The sequence below is a fragment of the Crotalus tigris genome, unplaced genomic scaffold, assembly GCF_016545835.1.
Source record: "Crotalus tigris isolate CLP2741 ecotype Arizona unplaced genomic scaffold, ASM1654583v1 scf7180000017564.2150845, whole genome shotgun sequence".
Lineage (NCBI taxonomy): Eukaryota > Metazoa > Chordata > Lepidosauria > Squamata > Viperidae > Crotalus > Crotalus tigris.
In genome coordinates, this window is record NW_024096475.1 from 932,823 (window position 1) to 952,761 (window position 19,939).

The window sequence follows — 19,939 nt, forward strand, 5'->3', positions numbered from 1 at the left end:
ATATGACCCTTTTCTTTTCTTTTTTCAGACAACTGTAAAAAGTTTGGCCTTGTATTTGACAATGTTGTTGGTATTGTTGAAGTAATAAATTCCAAGGACATTCAGATACAGGTAAACCCATCCTCATATAACACTAGTATGGGAAAACAAATCCAAAACAGAAAAAAGTACTAGTCAGTTGTAAGAAGATCTATCTACCCATTTTTATGAAACTGGTATTTTGAGTGGCAGAGATAAATTAAGGAAACTGGATAAAGGGAAAGAGTCCCCCACATTAGCTGAGCTTGGACTGACTGCAATCAATCACTGCCTTATTAAAAACATTGCTTTTAGTTATTGGTATCCCATAGGTCAAAGAATTTCTCTCATGTTACAGAATGTCCTGTTTTTTCTCTTCTGAGGCAGATTAAAATAATTACACACAAGCCAATATGAGCCTCAGAATTAGGGAATAGCCTCTTGGGGAGATAAATGATTTATTTAGTTTTGATTTCTGATTTTACGATCTTAGGTACTTGGGAAAGTGCCAACCATTTCAGTGAACAAAACTGAAGGCTGTCATATATACCTCAGTGAGGAATCATTAGATTGTGAGATTGTGAGTGCTAAGTCATCTGAAACAAACATCCTGATACCACTGGATGGCGATTATGTAAGTACCACATTTTGGTCTGATGCAAAACACTGAAGCATACGCTGAATCCTTTAGTGCAGTGTTTCCCAAACTTGACAATTTTAAGGCATGAGGACTTCAACTCCCAGAATTCCACAGCCAGCAACAGTATGACCACAAATAGTGTTGTTTGTAACAAATAGACCAGCTTGTGTTACATAGGAATGTGGACAGTTTTACCTTCAAAAAGCTTTTGTGTTGTTGTTGTTTAGATTTTTTTTATCTTTTTTATTATTTTTATAAATAACTCAAGATGGCAAACATACTTAATACTTCTTCCTCCTCTATTTTCCCAAAATCATCCAGTCAGCTTTCATGCCTAACGCAGAACTCACAGTCTTCTGGTTTCTAGGCTGATACCTTGACCACAAGATCAAACTCTTTTTTACTAGACCAAATTTGCTGTGGATGTGTTAATGTTTATGTTTATGATGGATATTTTATTATTTTACACCACTATATATACCATGGATATTTTCAGTGCTCTAAGCAGTCAATGAGTCAAAATGGAATTGGCAGCATGCATATTTGGTAAATAAATAAAATGAAGCATTTCCCTAAAAGTCTTTAATATGAAATTTAAATCTTCTAATCCTGTTAAGTTTGCATGACAGAGTGATTTATATATGATATGCTTAACTGTTCGACAGAGAAAGCAGTTAACATATACAAATGTTGGCTAAGTGTTTAAGTCAAGGAATGTAGACAAATTATTTAGCTCCACAGGATCTTGGATTTGTTGGGAGACAAAATAACTGATTCAGTCAGTGCTGCTTACTAAACAACTATTGGACGGTGATGGCTAATTCATTCCTCAGCTTTGTGTGACAGAAACTACGGTCAAGAAAGTCCAGTACCTCTTACTGTAGTTATTTTGGTTTTCATCCCTGTATATTCACAAGGGAGGAGTGGGAAAGAGACATAAATTAGGGTGGGTGGTTATTCATTATGCTATGGTAGAATTATTTTTTTGCTATTTTTCACTCTTCTAAAAGGAGGAAGAAGAAAAACTGCTAGCTTCCCTGGTTGTTTTGCAACTGCTGGAAGACCCTAACAGGGCTTCTAGAGAACCAAATAGGAGATTTACAGTTATGTCTTGATGGTTATTTACCTCTTTCAAAATCAATGTGCATAAGTTGCTAGAAAGCAATATTAGAGGAGGATTGTTGCCCTCTAGTGAATGTCCTGAATCCATCAGGTTGGATGTTGTGTGACAGAGTTTTTTTCCCCTTACGTTCTTGCTATGAAATTAGATAAAGCACTACCTGCACATGCTGGATACATGAGGGACCCACTTCTTTTTCAACTGCTGTATTGAGCAATATACACAGAACTTATCCTAGCAATCTTTTTTTAAATCAGTGTACCCTGTTTTATGCATTTGCACATTCAAACAGCTGATGATGTTTATGATTGCACTGTGCAGAAATATGTATCCAGAACACAGTATATATGGAATTCCCAAATTAACTGTCATGTCTCATAAATGCAGAGAATTTAAGGGGATGGAAACATCTGAAGAAATGTTAAAGCATTGCATAATGTAGATGACAAAAGACAAAGAAATGATAAACTGAGCAGTTCTGGACCATGGTGGTCAACCTTATTCATGTGCAGTAGCATACAGAAGTGAAATTCTTACAAAATCAAGAGGTAACCATTAGAAAGTGGTACATAAAGTATAAAGAAACTATACATTTTTTGAGCCAGTATCTCTGGAGCTGATGTATTTAGTAATATATTCTGTGTATTATACCACGTGATTGATCATAGCATAGTGAAGTAATCACCTCAATGTAAAACATTTTTGGGGGCAGCTCTCTGTTGGAAGTCCCATCTTGTGGAACAGCTTATTTCTGAAAATGAGAGCAGCTCTCTCCAATAGAAATTAGGGGGGGGGGAAACCACCTGGTTATTCTGCAGGGCCCTTTAGAACTGAGGAGTTGAAAATTGTGGGTGTGCTTATTTTAGGATGTGTATTAAAATGTTGAAATTGAATTTGTATTGTTGCTATTGTTGTTACATAATGTGACAGCAATCTTTTATTATGGGATGTGTAAGTTGCCTGCATTTGCTAGATTGAAGTAGCATAAAACTAGCAGTATACATGACTACTTTCTGCAGGGGTTTACCCAATGTTGAAGAGCTGTGTATGTCATATAATCCATCTAGGCCTCTTAAACTAGATTGCTGCCACAGATATGGTACACCCCTTCTATCTGGGACGGCCGTCCTCTTCTACCAAGTGCTCAGCTTTGGGAGGGATGCACATGGAGCAGTGAGGGAGGAAGGGGACACCTGCCTAGCCAGCCAGATCAGACGAATCAACCCTGGCGATCAGTGGGGTGGCAGATGTTGCAGCCAGATCGCCCTCATTTCCAATAAGTTTTTCCATCCTGATATTGTCCATCTTGCCTCCTTACAGAAAGAATTCCCTGTTCCTGAACAGTTTAAGACATCATGGGATGGATCCAAATTGGTTACTGATCCTACAGAAATTGTGGGTTAGTTTCCACAGGCCACACAGAAACTGCTCACCACGCTTTCCAAGGAAAGTCTGCCAGAAGAAAGTAGCAGCACGAAGAACAAAAAAGTAGCACTAGTTTGCACCATGGGTGTCTCCACGGGGAGGGGGCATTTGGGGCAAATGATTACACATGCAGATGATATTATCATGCAAATACTACAAACCATCTGCTTGTGTCAGAAAGTAGGATGCAAGTATATTATTGAAGCATTGGCATGATGTCACTAGGCATGTGATTTCTTGACATTACTGCAGTTTGCTCTTGATGCCAATAGTTTATTATTGCAGTTAATAGATTTTTAAGAAGCTATTCTGTGGCCTCAAATCAGTTGCTTTACATACAGTATTTTTTCCGCATGGAGGTAATCATTGGAGGAAAAGAGATATATATAATGAAATGCATAATTATATTTCAAGAAAACATGGCATTCTGCAATGATTACACATGCCTGGAAATCATTCTATTCAATCTGTACACTTTTTGTAAGTAACCTGACATTTTCTAAAATATCTACAATTTGCCTTTATTTGCAGATACATGAATGTATAAAGATGCGAGCGTTAAGCCAATGGCTGTTTCATACAGTAAGCCAAATTAATTCATCATGCGTGATATATTTTGTAATATTTCAGTGCATTCCTTTTAATGATTGGCAGGCAAAAAACCAATAACAAATGATATGTTAAAATATTTTACTTCGTGGAATTGAGATCATGTACTATACTGTATATAGCTGGATCTCAAGAAATCTGTAGTTTTTAATGTTTTTTAGAAGTACCAATTCTGTGGAGAATATCTGCTAATGGAAAAGAAAGCAAGCCAGATGTTTTAATTATATTTCAGTTATATGCTTCCAGTATCTATCTCCTATTTTTTAGCATTCTGGAGGCGGACAGTGGAGCACCTGCAAGAGCTCTATCACATGCAGTTCACACTGATCTCCACTTTAAAATAAATACCCAAACTCTAGTGATATCAAATGTTCCAATTCTCTGTTCATGGCTATTTATTATTATTATGGCTGGTCACATAGTCAGCCAGTTGTTTCAGTTAGATTTAGCATTTTTATACACTTACAGAATCCTTCCCAAGGACTTGGAATAAACAGATACTATTTGATGATGTTAGAGGTATCATTGCAGGAGATACCTGTTTCAAGTAAAGCTGTTTTTTTATAATTGACTGATAGTGATGATAGTGATTTTGTCAATGCTGATGGTGTTCAAGAGGTGTTCCAGATGTTTCGGGATTGCACCCAAGGAGTCTTATTACTATTGGTACTATTTTTGCTTTCTTTTGCCAGTAGTTTTATTTATTGTTTGTAACCACTGCTTAAAAAGCTATTGACCTGTTTGCTGAACTTTTAACTTTGATCACTTATATTTCAGCTTACCTCGGGGTCCCATCTCCAGAAACTGTTAGGGTTTTCTTTCAAAATTTTAGGATTGTTATTCCAAAATGTAATATTAATCTTTGCTGAATTTCATGTGACTATCTCCTGCCACAAGACCTTTCAGTAAATAGTAGCAAATTTATAAAACAACCTGTGAAAGCAAGGGATTCTGCAATAAATAAATATAAATTCAAATTCAGCAGCTTCTAGTTTTAAAAAAAGTATTAGAGATTTACTTTTGTTCAAAGAAGTAGGTGGAGTTGTAGATCTGTTTTTATTTCTATTTGTAAAATTTGCATGCAAATCTTTGAAGAGTTTTTTCTCCATAACTTCTGAACTCAAACTGAAGAAATTGTATTTTTAGGGATATAAGCTTGATTTCTAAATCTACATTGTTAATTTTTAACACTGATGTGACATGTATGGTCTCTGTGCACAATACTTAACTCTGCTATGTATCATTGGTTACTTAATAGCAAATTTTTGCAAATAGCAAAACAGTAATAGGCTTACAAAACTACAGCAGGACCTATATTGTAACTATTGCAACTAACATTTTTAAGTGCAATATCTATTTAGTGTTACAGTAAATAAATTTTTGGTATTTGTTTAATCAATATGTATAATGTTGTGAGTTTAGTACATGCCAATTTCAGTTGTAAACGTCTGGCATGAATAAACATAAAATTGCAGTTTCTTTACACTGTAGAACATAACATTTTATTACATTATGTTAAGCCAGCTATTCAGCAACATATAGGAAAACATTGTCATATCCACATTAATAGGTAGGAAAGACCACATACAGCACTCAAATGGAAATGAATACATTTCGTTTTCCCCATGTTTAGTTCTGTTATGTTTTCATGTTTTGTAAAAATATTTCTATAATATGGGTATTAGAACATGAAAAAAATCATGATGCACAGAACAACATGGGTCATGGAAAAGCTATCAGAAGTGGCAAATAGTTTGATGTCCTAGTCTAAAAATATTTTAAAGATTTTTTAGTCCACTATTTTATTTATGTCCACTTCCAGCTCTAGTCCTGCTATATTGCCTCATCATGGCATTTCTGGAGGGTGTGAGTGAAGAACACAACTATATATAATCCTAGCAAGTTCCAGAGCACTAAAGTTGTCCCAGCTGCCCAGCTAAAGCAAGCAAATATCTGTATTGGGCAGCAGTGATGTAGGAAAATTCTAGAGGTGGATGACTCTAGTGACAATGGCAAAAGCATTTCATACTGTGTAGAAGAAAGTACAGTACAGTTGTTATTTAACCGAGAAAACCATACAAATAGATAATATACAGCTAGTCCTCAACCAATTGTTCAGCAACCATTTGAAGTTATGACAGCACTGAACAAATGGTTACAACCAGTCTTCAGAGTTCGGACTGTCCCAGCACCCACCCAGTCATGTGATTGTGATCTGGACAATTGGCAAGTAGTTTGCACTTATAACCAGTTGCAGTGTCTTACGATCACCATTTGCAACTTTTCTTGCCAGTTTCCCCTAAAAGTCAATGAGGAAGCCAGGAGGGAAGATCCTAAGTTGCTGGACTAAGTCTCACATGCACACCTTCCCAGCCACCCTGTGCTCGTGCCATGCTGGCTATTCATATACCCCTGCGCATCCACGGTGTGGATCACCACACACTATTACTGAATCTCTTTGACCCACCCCACACCATTGTTGACCTTTTTTGTCTACGTCTCTTGTGCCCCCAACCCAACCTGCACTTCTGTACCACCCTCGTTTACACACACACACACACCCATACTGCTCCCTCCTCCACTCAGCTGCAACTGCTTACTTGCCTGCGGGCTGGGTACTTGCAGCTTCCTACCAGCTTCCCCACTTGATTGTGGGATGCTGGCAGAAAGTTGCCTTGCCTAACCACTGTGGAGATTCAGGTAATGATGACAATCATGACTGCAGGGATTGCCAAAGCTAAATGAAGCGGTTGCATTTTATGATGGAAATTCCAGTCTCAATTGCTGTCGCAACTCATGGACTACCAGGAAAGTGATGGATGATACAATGCTGGTGATCAGCTAAAGTTGGAAACCCCTCAATATGCTACTGAAGAAAAGCCAAGGATCTTTCAGAGTATCAATGGTAATTAGAGTAAAATCTCCAGAACATCTGATTGCTGATGCTGCTATGCAGGGAAAAAATGGAAAACTGCAAAGATAGAATTTCTGTGAGAATATGGGAGAGTAAAACAGAGTGAAAGATGAAATGAATCTACTCCATTTTTGACATCTTAGGCAACAGGGAATCGGAATATACTAGGATTGGCCATTGTTAGCAGATCATACCATGTACTTACTACTCAGGACACAAGAAACAAGGAATTGTATTGTTTTTACATTCAGGAAGGATACAGCAAAGACAATGCTTAAAAAGTATAACCAGTGACCAATTAGTATCAATTAGATTGGAACAGTCTAATTGGAACAGGAACAGTCTCTTACTACAAGTATCCAAGTTTTGCTTAAAGAAAAAACAATGTCTACATTTTTGGTTGACTGGAAAACCTTTATAGATTTTTACATAAAATGGGGAAAATGTACTTAGGATTTTGGGTTTCAATGATTAGAAAAAAGCTGGATAATAGAAAAAGGCTGAACTTTCTTTTTATAATCATAGATTAAAAATTAATTTGTAATCATACTTGGATTTGCTGCAAAGGAAATCTGAAGCTTCCTTTTTTCTTCTTTCTGCACTTATCTTTTCCTCTTCTATTTTTTTCCTTTTATTAGTTTGTATTAGTCTGACTGAAGACATTTGCGAGTAGTTTAATAGATACCACTTCAGTGGGAAAGTAACAGCGTTCTGTGCGCCCTTGGCATATAGGCATGCTGGCCACATGAACTCAAAAATGTCTTTGATCAATGCAGGCTCCCTCAGCCAAAAAGTAAAGGTGAGCACCATGCCCTAGAGCAGCGGTTCTCAACGTTTGTGTGACGGCGACCCCCGTCACACAGACGCGGCGGCGCCCCCTGAGGGGGGAAAATGGCGGATCGCATTGTTTGGCGACCCCCGTAAAATGGTCGTTCGACCCCAAATGGGGTCGCGACCCATAGGTTGTGAACCGCTGCCCTAGAGTCAAACACAACTGGGTAGGGCACCCTTTGCCTTTTTTATATATATGAATATCATCAGATGAAGTATACAGAACTGAACTGGACAACGAAGTGGAGGTGATGTTGAAACAGCAAAGTTGTGGAAATAGTTCTTAGATAATACATATCCAAGACAATTTAAATTTTTGCACCAAACCAATTTGTGTAAGGGTTTTCCAATTGCTCTTGAAATCACAAAGTATAGTATAAATACATCCACATCTTTGAAAGGGATATAAAAAAGCAAATATACCTGCCTTTTATTCCTCAATCAGTACTGATTTATGAGCCTGCTTATACCCCACCGTATGTTAAAACTAAATTTGGAATAAAGTGTGAGCAAAGCCACTAACATTAGGTAGCCAGCAGATAGCAGAAAGATACTGAAATGAAAATAATTTCTAAACCACCTCTGGTTAAGAGAGGAATACTATCCAGAAAACTACTAGTCCTGTATTAAAATATATGCTAAATTGCAAAAAGGTTACTTGCTAAACTGTGACATGTCTGTCCCCTGAAAATTCATTTGAACTTTAAATTTCAAATAGTTCACAGGAAACAAGCTAATTCTTTAACTGTTAACTATGTACGACTCTGAGTCACCTATGTGAGATGGACAGCCTGATCATTAGAAAAAAAGCCAGTGACAGAAAAGCTGTGTGTGTGTGTGTGTGTGTGTGTGTGTGTGTGTGTACACGCGCGCATGCTTTAAAAAGGATTTTCAACTGAGTTTTTTGCTGTCCCACAACTACTTTTCCTAGTGCTCTCTGAGATATAAAACATATGGCAGCCTGAAACCTCACCAGTTCATTAGATAATCCAGTGCGGATTCAGCTCTAAAACGCAATTTCTGAGGCTCACGCAACTGCTGCCCAGCAGCTGCTTCCAGACTCCTGGCAGAGGCCACATGTGTGCCCAGAATCCTGTTTGGCTCTCGGTTACTGTTTCTCTGCTGGTTTTTATAGCTGACATCCTTATTTTGCAATGGGGGTCTCCAAACTACAGGTAGTCCTTCATCGACGACCACAACTGACCCCAAATTTCTGTTGTTAAGTGAGATGTTTGTTAAGTGAATTTTAATACATTTTACAACCTTTCTTACCACAGTTGTTAAATGAATCACTGCAATTGATAAGTCAGTAACCCAGTTGTTAAGTGAATCTGACTTTCCCACTGACTTTGTCAGGTCACAAAAGGTGTCCACATGACCTTTGGACACAGCAGTAGTCATACATATGAACAAGTTGCCAAGTATCTGAATTTTGATCACATGATCGCGGGGATGCTGCAAAGGTCATAACTGTGGAAAAAAGAGTCGAAGTCACATTTTTCAGAACTATTGTAACTTAAATCGGTCACTAAACAAACTGCAGTACGTCGAGGACTACCTGTAATCAATTTACAAGACTTCAACTCTCAGAAGTCCCCAGCCAGCACGTTTTTGGAGACCCCTAATTTACAAGAACAGTTGCTAGCAACGATGCCAACTCTAGTCCAGGTTATACGCACGTACGAAAAGAACTGTTGAAACCGACCGAACGCAACGTTACGTAAAAGGCCCGCCCAAGAATAGTGCCCGCTCATCCGAGCGAGGATTTCGACACGGCGACGGTCAAGAGACTAACACAACGCGCCCTCCACCCACCCACCCCGCCCGCCGTCTGGGTCGACAACTGGCACCGCCTCTTGCTATCAGTCACACCCGACTGAGAATCTTGAGTAAATAAGCCGCTCGTAACACCTCACCACCGCCCTTCTCCTTCAGATAGCGGCGGGGAAGGGGGGGAAGGGGCGATTGTCTGTCAGCGTCGGGGCTCGGAAAGACACCGGCCAAGATGGCTCAGGCCCTTCGCCTGCCCCCGCGGCCAGTGACGTCAGCGTTGCGGGGAGGAGAGCCTGTTCCAGCGGCCCGTCTCTCCTTCGCCTTCAAGCGAAAGCAGAGGCAATTTGCTGACGGGCTTGGGCTTGCGCTTGCGCAGTACAGAAGGCAGGTCTGCCACAAGCGCGGGCGGAGAAGGCTTTCGGGCCGGGCCATGGCAGAGGCGCCGAGGGATGATGATGATGGCGGCGGTGGGAGCGGCTCCCGGGCCCAAGAAGAAGAGGCGATCAGCGCGGGGGAATACTCCAGGCGCGTGCATCAATGGCTCTGGGACTCGTACTGCGGCTACCTCAGCTGGCAGAGCGGCCTGGCCGCACTCATGGCCGGAGCCGCGAACGCGGCGGCTTCGGTCCCGCCCCCCGGCGCCTATTTCTACAGCAGCAGCAGCAGCCCCTGCTATCACCTCCTGGCCACCTCTCCTGCCCCCGAGGCCGGCTCCGCTCCGGCCCGCGAGATCACGGCTTGGCCGCCGCCCGCAGTTCGACACGGGCCCCCGGCCCAGCGCCCCACTCCTCCCACCGTCACTGCCCCCGCCGGCAGTTCCCGGCGGGAGCCTGGCCGACCAGCAGGTGAGTCGTTCTGCCAAATGAAGACTAGGGGGGGGGGGGAGAGAGAAGACTTGGCAGAAGGCGTTGAACGCTTTGGAGATGATAGAGAGGATGGTGCGAAGGTGAGCAGTTCGATATCCAAGAGATGTTTGGAGTTCATTTACGTTCACCCTGGCCGGTGTTGGCTAGTGTGCGTGTGAAGCCTTAACCCATCAGGAAACACCAGTGACTTCCTACCTCTCTAGTCAGGGCTGAAGTAGAAGTCTGTGGAAGGGAGAGAGGTGTGTTTACTGCATAATGGGGTGACTCTTTTATGAGAAAGTTTGTGGTATCTTATAGACTCATTTACTTTTTGTATAACAAAAGCTTTTGCAGATGAGGATCCACTTTTATCAGATAATAGAATTAGAATAGAGTAGAATAAAGAATAGAGCTGGAAGGGACCTTGAAGGTCTTCTAGTCCAGCCCCCCTGCTCAAGCAGGAGAACCTATACCATCTCAGACAGTTGAATGTCTAGTCTCTTCTTTAAAAACTCCAGTGATGGAACGCCCATGATTTCTGAGGGTAAGCTGTTCCACTGGTTGATTGTCCTCACTGTCAGGAAGTTTCTCCTTAATTCCAGGTTGCTTCTCTCTTTGTTCAGTTTCCAACCGTTGTTTCTCATCCTTCCATCTGGTGCTTTGGTGAACAACCTGGCCCCCTCTGCCTTGTGGCAGCCCCTAAGAACAGGGGTGTCAAACTGCCGGCCTGTAGGCCGGATGTATCATAGCGAAACCATGCCCACTCCATTGCCGGCAATGGAAAAAAAAGTCACGATACGTCGCAACACGTGACATTGCGAGTTTGACACCCTTGCCTTAGGTACTGGAACACTGCTATCAAGTCTTTCCTATTTCTTCTTTTCTTTAGACTAGCCAAACTCAAGTCCCGTAGTCGTGTACGTAACTGTGTACAGTAGCTGAGATGTCATAATTTTGGAGTGCATAAACCCAGATGAGCATGGAGACAATGTGAACCCAATGAGGTTGGGTAGAAAGAATAATGAAGAATGTATTAGGTCTACAGAATCTACAAGTCCCATTATCATAATGCAGCAGCATTGCTCTTGCCATGTAAGAGATTATGCATAAATCCTGCAGACATAAGGCCAGGTTAAACAGGAAGCAGTCATCCTCTTATTTTAGCCTCTTGCTAAAATCAGATGGCTCTTTTTGTTTGTTTTCTATGCATGTAATGGAAAGGAAGATTAAAAATAATAGGATTGCTCTTAAACTTCTCTCTTTTCAGAGGTTGGAAGAGCAGGTTGGTCGCCAATTCACTCTCTTTGACTTTTATTAACAAAAAGAGCACACCTAAATCATTTCATTCAAACTTGGATGGGTTAAAATTAGTGGGGCCATTCTAGAAGTATATGGTAAAAGTGCTTGTGAAGAATGATAGATGAATATAATGAATTATACTCTGTATTGCAGTATGAATGTACCCTAAATACAGAAAATGAAATACAATACTGCATGCAGCCCTACTTTCCATCTCTTGCTGAATTTTCTCAGGAGAAGCTTTTGGTCATGCCCTCTTTCATAAAACAGGGAGGATGCTTGTCACGATGCGCTGTTTTTCAGCTGTTGCTCAGCCCTTGTAGACTATTCTTTTCTTCATTTTCCATTTCTTCCAACATTCCAGAAACGAATAAAAATAGAACTTATCCAGAGATCATTTGGTTGAAATGTTTGTTATTGTTAACTTTAATGTATGTCATTACGATTATTTACAGTGGTTTGTTTGCTAATATTTTTAGTTTGGATATGACTTGTTTTATTTTTCATTATTTATCCTTGTAGCTTTTTATTAATTTACCATATTTGTGTTTATTGCGGATGCCTGAAATGTTGCAGATGTTTTTGTTGTAGATTGCTGAGAGTGAGAGTGTGTACAAATAGAATAAATAGAATAAATGAAATAAAATTACCATTTAAAGAGACAAAGAATCTTACATGATAAGAAAGTTACAATGGGAATAACACAATCTTTGAAATTTGGGTTGAGGAATCTTTTGGGATGGAGCTCTGTTCTTGGAAGGCACATCTGGTGAGTTTTGAAAGATTTCTATCCTACTGCTTCAGCCTCTTATTCAGCAGTCTATCTATTCAGGAGTTGTTTTCCCCACCGAATATCGTTTTCAGTGATCATGAAAGGTTGCAGTAGGAATACCATAGTGAAGAAGTCTCCTTCCATCGGTCCAGTTATATGAAACTGGATTCATTGCTCAATTTTGAATTTTTAAAAAATAACAGCGGAGAAATGAGCAGACTGCTGTTTCCTATATCTGTCTCTATCCTGATCTATGGCTGTAATAAACAATTAGATATCATATTAGCCTTACCAATTGGACAATGGAGAAGAGCTCTTGGTTTGCTGCTGAGAATGGTGGCCAGAAACTGATACTTACTGAAGTACTTTAATGGGTGTAGTACAGTGGCTTTGTATATGGTTCTGCATGCCTGGTAACAGTATTAGTACCGTATTGCTTAACAGTATTAGGTAACAATACTATTGAGTTTTGAATTTTTCATTTCTGTGTCTCTGAAATGAGAGATTCCACATAGGTTTCTCTTATCAGTCTCTGGTACCATGGCTTCTTGGTGTAAGGTGCGCTGCTATTCTTTTAAAGAACATGGCTATAGATGAGATCACCAATTAACACCAAGAGTCTTCTGGTTCTCTATTTACAGTGATCCAATCCTGGCAAATCCTGGCATACGTAAAACCCACTACACAAGGTTGTTGTTATGGGGGAAATAGGAAGAGGAAGGCATGTTGGAGAAGTTCGCTGCCTGGAGTTATTTGTTAAAATAATAAAGGGGGGGGGGGATAAAAATTAAAGGAACAAGATTGGCCCTGTAGTTAGTAAAGAAAGGTTTATGATGTCTTATGAGAAAGAGCTTGGCATTTCAGGTCAGGCCTTAAGTCTGAATGAATTGTCTGACAACAGCATGACACACCAGAATATGGGTAGGGTTCAACCCTTTGTGAAGTCCTCATGAACATTTCCGCTACCTTTGGGAGGGCAGAATTATATCAAAAATCTCATAATGGTCTGTAGAAAAATGTGTAATTTAATACAAAGTTGTGTCCCTAACTTCTTAAGCATGACTTTATTATATTATCACTTGAAATGTAAATTGGTGTGTAAAATGAAATGTTTAATTATCTGAGCTTACATTACAGAGTTTGTTCTGTGATATTTAATGCAAAATAAATTATCTGTTTTTGTTCAGGTCGTGAATACATAATCCCATCTTTGGCTCATCGATTTATAGCAGAGATGGTGGATTTCTTTATTCTTTTCTTTATCAAGGCGTCAATAGTTTTGAGTATTATGCACTTAAGTGGAATAAAGTAAGTTGTACAGTACATAATATGTTTAATCAGCTTCATTATATCTGTTGTAAATTACTATGTTATATATTTAGTTCTCAGTACAGTAAACTATTCCATTTCAAACTGCAGGCATGGATCATAAGAAATGAGTATATATTTTCTTCTTTAAAAAAATGTAAAAGTAAAGGGTGTTTTCATGACAGCTTTCACTATTTGTCTCCTGTGTTCAAATAGGTTGGAATAAAAATTTAAAGTTTTTAAAAATATATTGTGCCCATGTTTCTATCTGTTCTTCTGTTTTGACAGTAATGCTGTCTAGATGTTTTGCTGGGATGGCAATTGCCATGGGTCCATTGATAAATTTCCCCGCTTCTGTACTTTCTCCAAAGAAAATACCACAGAAAATATGGACTTCTCTATCTCCTATTTAAGCTGCAAAGGGAAATTAGCAGGACTATTGTTAATTTCACCCAATCTAAAAAAGACACAGAAAGGCCTACCAGTGTACTAGAGCCCCTTAAAAAGAGAGCCGAGTCTTTCTTCAGACCATTAGTAAACCTATTAAAAGAAAAAAGATCCAGCCAGCATTTCACCAGTTCACCTCAGAGAGGGGAAGAGCCCATAGATCACGGGTGTGAAACTCGATTATGTCACAGAGCTGGGGTGGGCGTGGCCTATGCGGGCTGCGAGTTTGACACCCCCGCCATAGATTTATTTTTCCACTGTGGAAAAGGCCCTTCAGAAGGAAGCGGGCAATCCAGCAGCTCAGGACAAAATGGCTCTGAAGAACTAGTGACAAGAGGGGAAGACATTTCTGCCACATTAGACATTTGCCAGCAGCCAAATGAAACAAAGCTGCCATGTTAAGCCACCGCTTCTGTCAGCTAAAATCAGAAAACATTATCTTTAATGAAAATCAAGAAAATATAGGCAAAAGTTACCCACATGTGCTGAGCATGGGTTGAGGATAGTGTAATATGTTCCTCTCCTCAAGAGACAATTTGTGAGCCGTTGTCATACCAGAGCAAGCAAAACGTATAGAAGAGCCCTCAGATGCCACCTTCTTTGGCAATATGTTTTGCTATTAGCCTTCCAAATTTAAAATACTTATCTTTTGTACCCTGAATATTCTTCTGAAACAAAAAAGTCCACTAAATAAAAATATTTCCATTTAAAGTGATATTACCTCTAAGCTAATACATAGAATAGTATTGCTTATTCATAGTCTCACATATTGTATTATACTTTTGATGCAGGGATATCTCAAAGTTTGCTATGCACTACATTATAGAAGAAATAGACGATGAAACTTCCATGGAAGACTTGCAAAAGATGATGATAGTGGCCCTTATCTACAGATTGCTGGTCTGCATCTATGAGGTATACAAGTTTTACTTGAACAAACAAAAGAGCATCTATTTTGGAGACTATTTTCTTCAAACTAATTTCATCAGTGATCCATATGTTTTATGAACTTAATTTTAATTTACTTTTTAGTTAGGTTAATGAGTTTATATTAACCTCATAAATATTCAGAATATTTATAAAAGCCATTGATATCCAATACTGCCCACTGTAAATAACAACTAAAATTTCCATATGACCAAGGATCAGAAACTGCACAAGGCTATGTAGATAAGAGCAAATTTTATTCACAACGACAGAAAACATTATCCCTCCCATTATACAGGTAGTCCTTAAGCACCATTTGTTCAGAGACCACTCAAACTTATGAAGGCACTAAATGAAGGGACTTACAACTGGTACTCAAAGTTCGGACCATTGCATTGCCCCCATAATCCAACGAACAAAACTCAGGTGCCTTGTACTTGCGACCAGGTGCAGCGTCCTACAGTCATATGACCACCACTTGCAACTTTTCCTGCCATCTTCCCACAAGCAAAGTCAATGAGGAAATGTGCAAGGAAGGTCACAAATCTCCTCCCACCTTTCTCTGCTTGCACGCACCACACCCACTTTCCTCCTTCACTTGCAAATATTCGCACCCTCTTTTTTCTTCCTCCCTGTGTTAACACACATGCGTCCACACACCCCATGCCCTCTTTCCCCATCCTCCTTGCAATCATATGCACCACATGCCTCTTTCCATGGCCTGTGTGCAATTGCACAAAATTATGCACTCCATGGCCTCTTTCTGTGGCCTTTCTGCTATTACAAATACCCCCACACGCTCTTCCCTAACCTCTCTGCGCTTCCATGTACCTCACCCCGTTTCCTTGGCCTCCCTGCGAACACACGCACCCTGCGCCCTCTTTCCTTGGCTACTTCGTGCTTGCACACATGCCTGCACCTCAGCCTCCCTGCAGTCGCTTTTGTCCCGCACCCTCATTCCCTGTGGCTTTTCTGAGCTCACGCTGCACCCTGTGCCCAAGCACCATCTCCCCAAATTTCTCCTCTCCTGGCCTGGCCTCGCAGGGACTGCAGCAACCCTGATCCTTACCTGAGTCTCCCTCTGCTTCCCATTTGACGACTCACACATCTTGAATTACGGTGACATTCGGGACCACCTGGATTGCCATTACAAAGCGATGTGATCATGATAATGTTGCACTTTACAATTGTGTGGCAATCCCATTCCCAACTGCAATCAAAATTTGAGGACAACCTGTAATCTCATTATTTCAAATGTGTATTGTACGTGATTGATATGGCCTCAAGACAGCTTCATTAGTGATCTATCACACATGGTAAAACATATAATTTTAGTTATGAGAAATTTTTCTTTCAGATTATTTGTATTTGGGGAGCTGGTGGCGCAACACCTGGGAAATTTCTGCTAGGCCTTCGAGTTGTGACATGTGATACATCAGTACTTATAGCGCCAAGTCGTGTATTGGTGATTCCATCATCTAATGTGAGCATAACAACGTAAGTTTTATTTCTGTCACTGCAATGTTATACTTATATGAATCCTTAGATGTTTTCAGTAATGTTGTATAATCTACACACTGTAAATATTACTAGATTTTCATAATTTTTATTCCCTACTTCAGCTTTACATTTAAGGATATTTTACAGCCTAACTAAACTCAATGCAGACTTGGAGGTGTTTTTTTTTTAAAAAGTGAACCAAACTAACAATGCATTGCTGGCAAAAAAATGTATGTAATCTATCTTCAGCCATTTGTGAATTATATAAATAGCTGAATAAATTGGGAAAATTATTTATAGCTCTTCATACATATTAATCTGAATTATTTGCCCACTGTTGGGGGACATCATATAATGAAGAATAAGTCATGTTTATCTCCCTCAAAGCACGTTTATATTATTTCATTATATCACATTTAGCTTCAGCTTTGCTAAGTTGATTCCCAATCATAAGAGTTATATTTTCAGTAATTCAATTCTACTCCAAGGTTTGCCTAAACAATCAGACTGTGATTAAGTAATTCAACAGCATTAACATAATTATGTACCACAACTTAAGCCAGTGATGACGAACCTTTTAGAGACTGAGTGCCCAAACTGCCACCCAAAACCCACATGCATCGTCAAGTGCCAGGTGGGTGTGGCCCATTGGCTGGGCGTGGCCTATTGGGTGCCCATGGCTGCGGTGGTAACGGCAGACTGGGTGAGGGACTAAAAAGTTCAATCAATCAATTCCAACTTTGTAAGATCTTTTTTTTTTTCCACAAGGTTGAAATTGACTGATTGGACCTTTTTTTTTTTTTTTTTTTACACACGGTGCCGGAGGCCTAAAGCAAAAAGGTTTTATAAAACCCAGCTGAAGGCCTAGGACTGGGGCGACGGTGCACATGCCCACAGAGAGGGCTCTAAGTGCCGCCTCTGGCACCTATGCCATAGGTTCGCCATCACTGACTTAAGCGATATCACTAACAATCAGTGCAAAAATGTTGCTTGACACACTGTCTATGGTATTTGTAAGGTAAAATTTCCATCCAGAAAAATTAATTACATCTACAGATATATCATTTTAAGAAGATGTATCTTCTTTCATAATGGCAGGAGAATGGTGTTCATTAAGCAAATGCTAGAAATTAATATATCTGTGCAAAAGTAAAAAATGTGATCGCAGAAATGTTGGTTAATTCAAAGTAGAAATGATTCATTAGAAGAATAGGAATAGAAAAAAGGCATGCTTACTGATGTATTTGACAATATTTTGAGGATTTTTGTTTTTAACATGTACCTCTCTATCTACACTCCTCAGTTCAGACAACAAATTCTAGAGATATGTCTGTTTTTTTCTTTACAGGTCTACAATACGAGCTTTGATCAAGAATTTTTCTATTGCTTCCTTCTTTCCAGCATTCATTACTCTGTTATTCTTTCAACATAACAGAACAGCATATGATATTGTAGCAGGGACTATTGTAGTAAAAAGGCATAGTCTCAGATGATACTCAAGGACACCTTTATTCCACTGTTCAAATATACTGGAGCCACTTTGCTGGATTGCTGAATCTCAGTCAAGAACAGTGCCAATTACAACATTGAATTTGCTTTCTTCCAGAGGTGCAATAAGTCTCGGGGACCGGTGCTGAACGGATTTAAGAATATTTAAACAGAGCCAGAACGCTCAAAATCTTCAAAAGTCATTGGCGGTTTCAAAGGAATAGTATTTCTCTTATGAGAGGAATACTAATTCTGCATCAAAAGATAGATTTATTTTTATGAACAACTGAACTATTGTCATTATTGGAGCAACCAAAGCAATTACAGTGTTTTTGAGAGAAATTTACGGAGAACTGTATGCTTTTGTTTTGGTGGATTTGTAAGTGTTTGCTACTTATATAGAAGCCTTATCATTAATTGCTCTCACAACCATTGTATTTTAAATACTGAAGAGATTTCTGTACATGCATGATGTGAGTATCTTGAACAAAACACAGATTCAACATATCAGATATTATGAAGGCAAGTAAAACTAGTATTAATTAACAGGTAAATACCGAGAGCTTTGGCAGTACTGCTATAGACAACCAAGACGAGTTCAATTTAATCCCTGCTTTGGATGGTTTATAAATTGTTTTATTACTCTTTTCCCATCTTTTCCATAAACTTACTTAAACTTTGGAGTTTTCTATAAAAGCATAAAAAATTTAAAGCTGTATTTTATTGTGTAAAACACTTATTTCAGATGTATTTAGCAACAGTCAAACTAAACTTTGAATAAACCAGAGGAAATGTATGCATAACCTTTTGCACCATTTTATAAGAAAATGAGGTTTCTTATTTTAAAATAAAACACACGATTGCTAAAGCAATACAAATAGTGTAAAAATGTAAATTGATACTCTTATTTTATCTGCCTGTGTGCCTGGGTCACTTAAATTATACTTACTAAATAAAGCCTATTTATTTTGCATGATTTATTTTTATATATTTATACAAAATAGCTATATTATCAGTTTATTACCTCTGACACGATGATTTAATAGTGATATTCTTTGTTAGTTTTCTGTTTATTTAGGATTGAATAAAGTTACAGGAGAAAAAAAGACTACTAAGTAGTCCTTGACTTAGAACCATTAATTTAGTGATTGTTTGAAGTTACAACAGCACTGAAAAAAACTTACACACTTACAAACATTGCAGCATCCTCAGGGTCAAAATTTGGATGCTTTGCAACTGGCATGTATTTATGATAGTTGCAGTGTCCTGGACTCATGTGATTATCTTTTGCGACATTGATAAAGAGTCAATGGGGAAGAGAGATCCACTTAACAAATGTGTTACTAACTTAACAACTGCTATGATTCACTTAACTGTTGCAAGAAAGGTCGTAAAATGGAACAAAATTCACTTAACAACTTTTTTTTAGCAACGGAAATGTTGGTCTCAATTGTCATAACCTGTAATGTTTCAGGAACAATGAAACAAAGTAGCTTTTTAAAAGTGGCTTTTTCATGGTTGTCTTTTGAAAGGAGCGCTTTTACTCTGCGTTGAATTTTCCAAGTTCTAATTGAATAAAGTTCAAATGTCAGCAGAAAAATCCACAGTACAGATTTTTGTACATATAACTAGAAAGTTTCAAATGCCTGAAAGTGATAACCTGACAAAGGAAGATTTTTTTTTCAGTTATTGTCACAAAAAAATCAGCAACTTTTTAATTGTTGCGCAAATAATGAATGGAGACTAATTAATCTGAAGATTAATTAATCTGTCTTTGTTAAGAAAAATTCTGACTTATTCTGAATTTAAACGAATGGCTGAGGAATTTATTAGAGAGGTCACAAAATAGATTTTTGCTCTAAAATACATACTGTATTTTATATTTTATCTTTGTCTATTTAGGAATGTAGAAAGTTTGTGTCTTGAAAAATCAGGTATAAATAACACTGTTGCTACAATTCTCATCGCTAACAACAATGTATTATGAGGAGGCTGGCATACTAAAAACATAAACGGAGTATAA

The 19,939-nt window shown here is 38.9% G+C and overlaps 2 protein-coding genes across 5 annotated transcripts in view; both read left to right on the forward strand.

Moving 5' to 3' along the window:
• Positions 1 to 5,211, forward strand: part of CAP2 (cyclase associated actin cytoskeleton regulatory protein 2) — a 35,902-nt gene extending 30,691 nt beyond the window's left edge. For all 4 annotated transcript variants that reach the window (XM_039348969.1, XM_039348962.1, XM_039348989.1 and 1 more), the window contains exons 11-14: positions 29 to 111; positions 512 to 652; positions 3,099 to 3,177; positions 3,735 to 5,211. In XM_039348969.1, coding sequence (XP_039204903.1) covers positions 29 to 111; positions 512 to 652; positions 3,099 to 3,177; positions 3,735 to 3,742 — 311 coding nt within the window. In that variant the 3' untranslated portion in view covers positions 3,743 to 5,211. The remainder of the gene's footprint in view (positions 1 to 28; positions 112 to 511; positions 653 to 3,098; positions 3,178 to 3,734) is intronic.
• Positions 5,212 to 9,486: 4,275 nt separating this feature from the next.
• On the forward strand, positions 9,487 to 18,892 carry FAM8A1 (family with sequence similarity 8 member A1). The gene is made up of 5 exons (XM_039349003.1): positions 9,487 to 10,175; positions 13,434 to 13,554; positions 14,793 to 14,916; positions 16,286 to 16,425; positions 17,777 to 18,892. Exons 1-5 carry the CDS (start codon positions 9,563 to 9,565, stop codon positions 17,919 to 17,921), a joined length of 1,143 nt encoding a protein of 380 aa, XP_039204937.1. The 5' UTR covers positions 9,487 to 9,562; the 3' UTR covers positions 17,922 to 18,892.
• Positions 18,893 to 19,939: the final 1,047 nt, after the last annotated feature.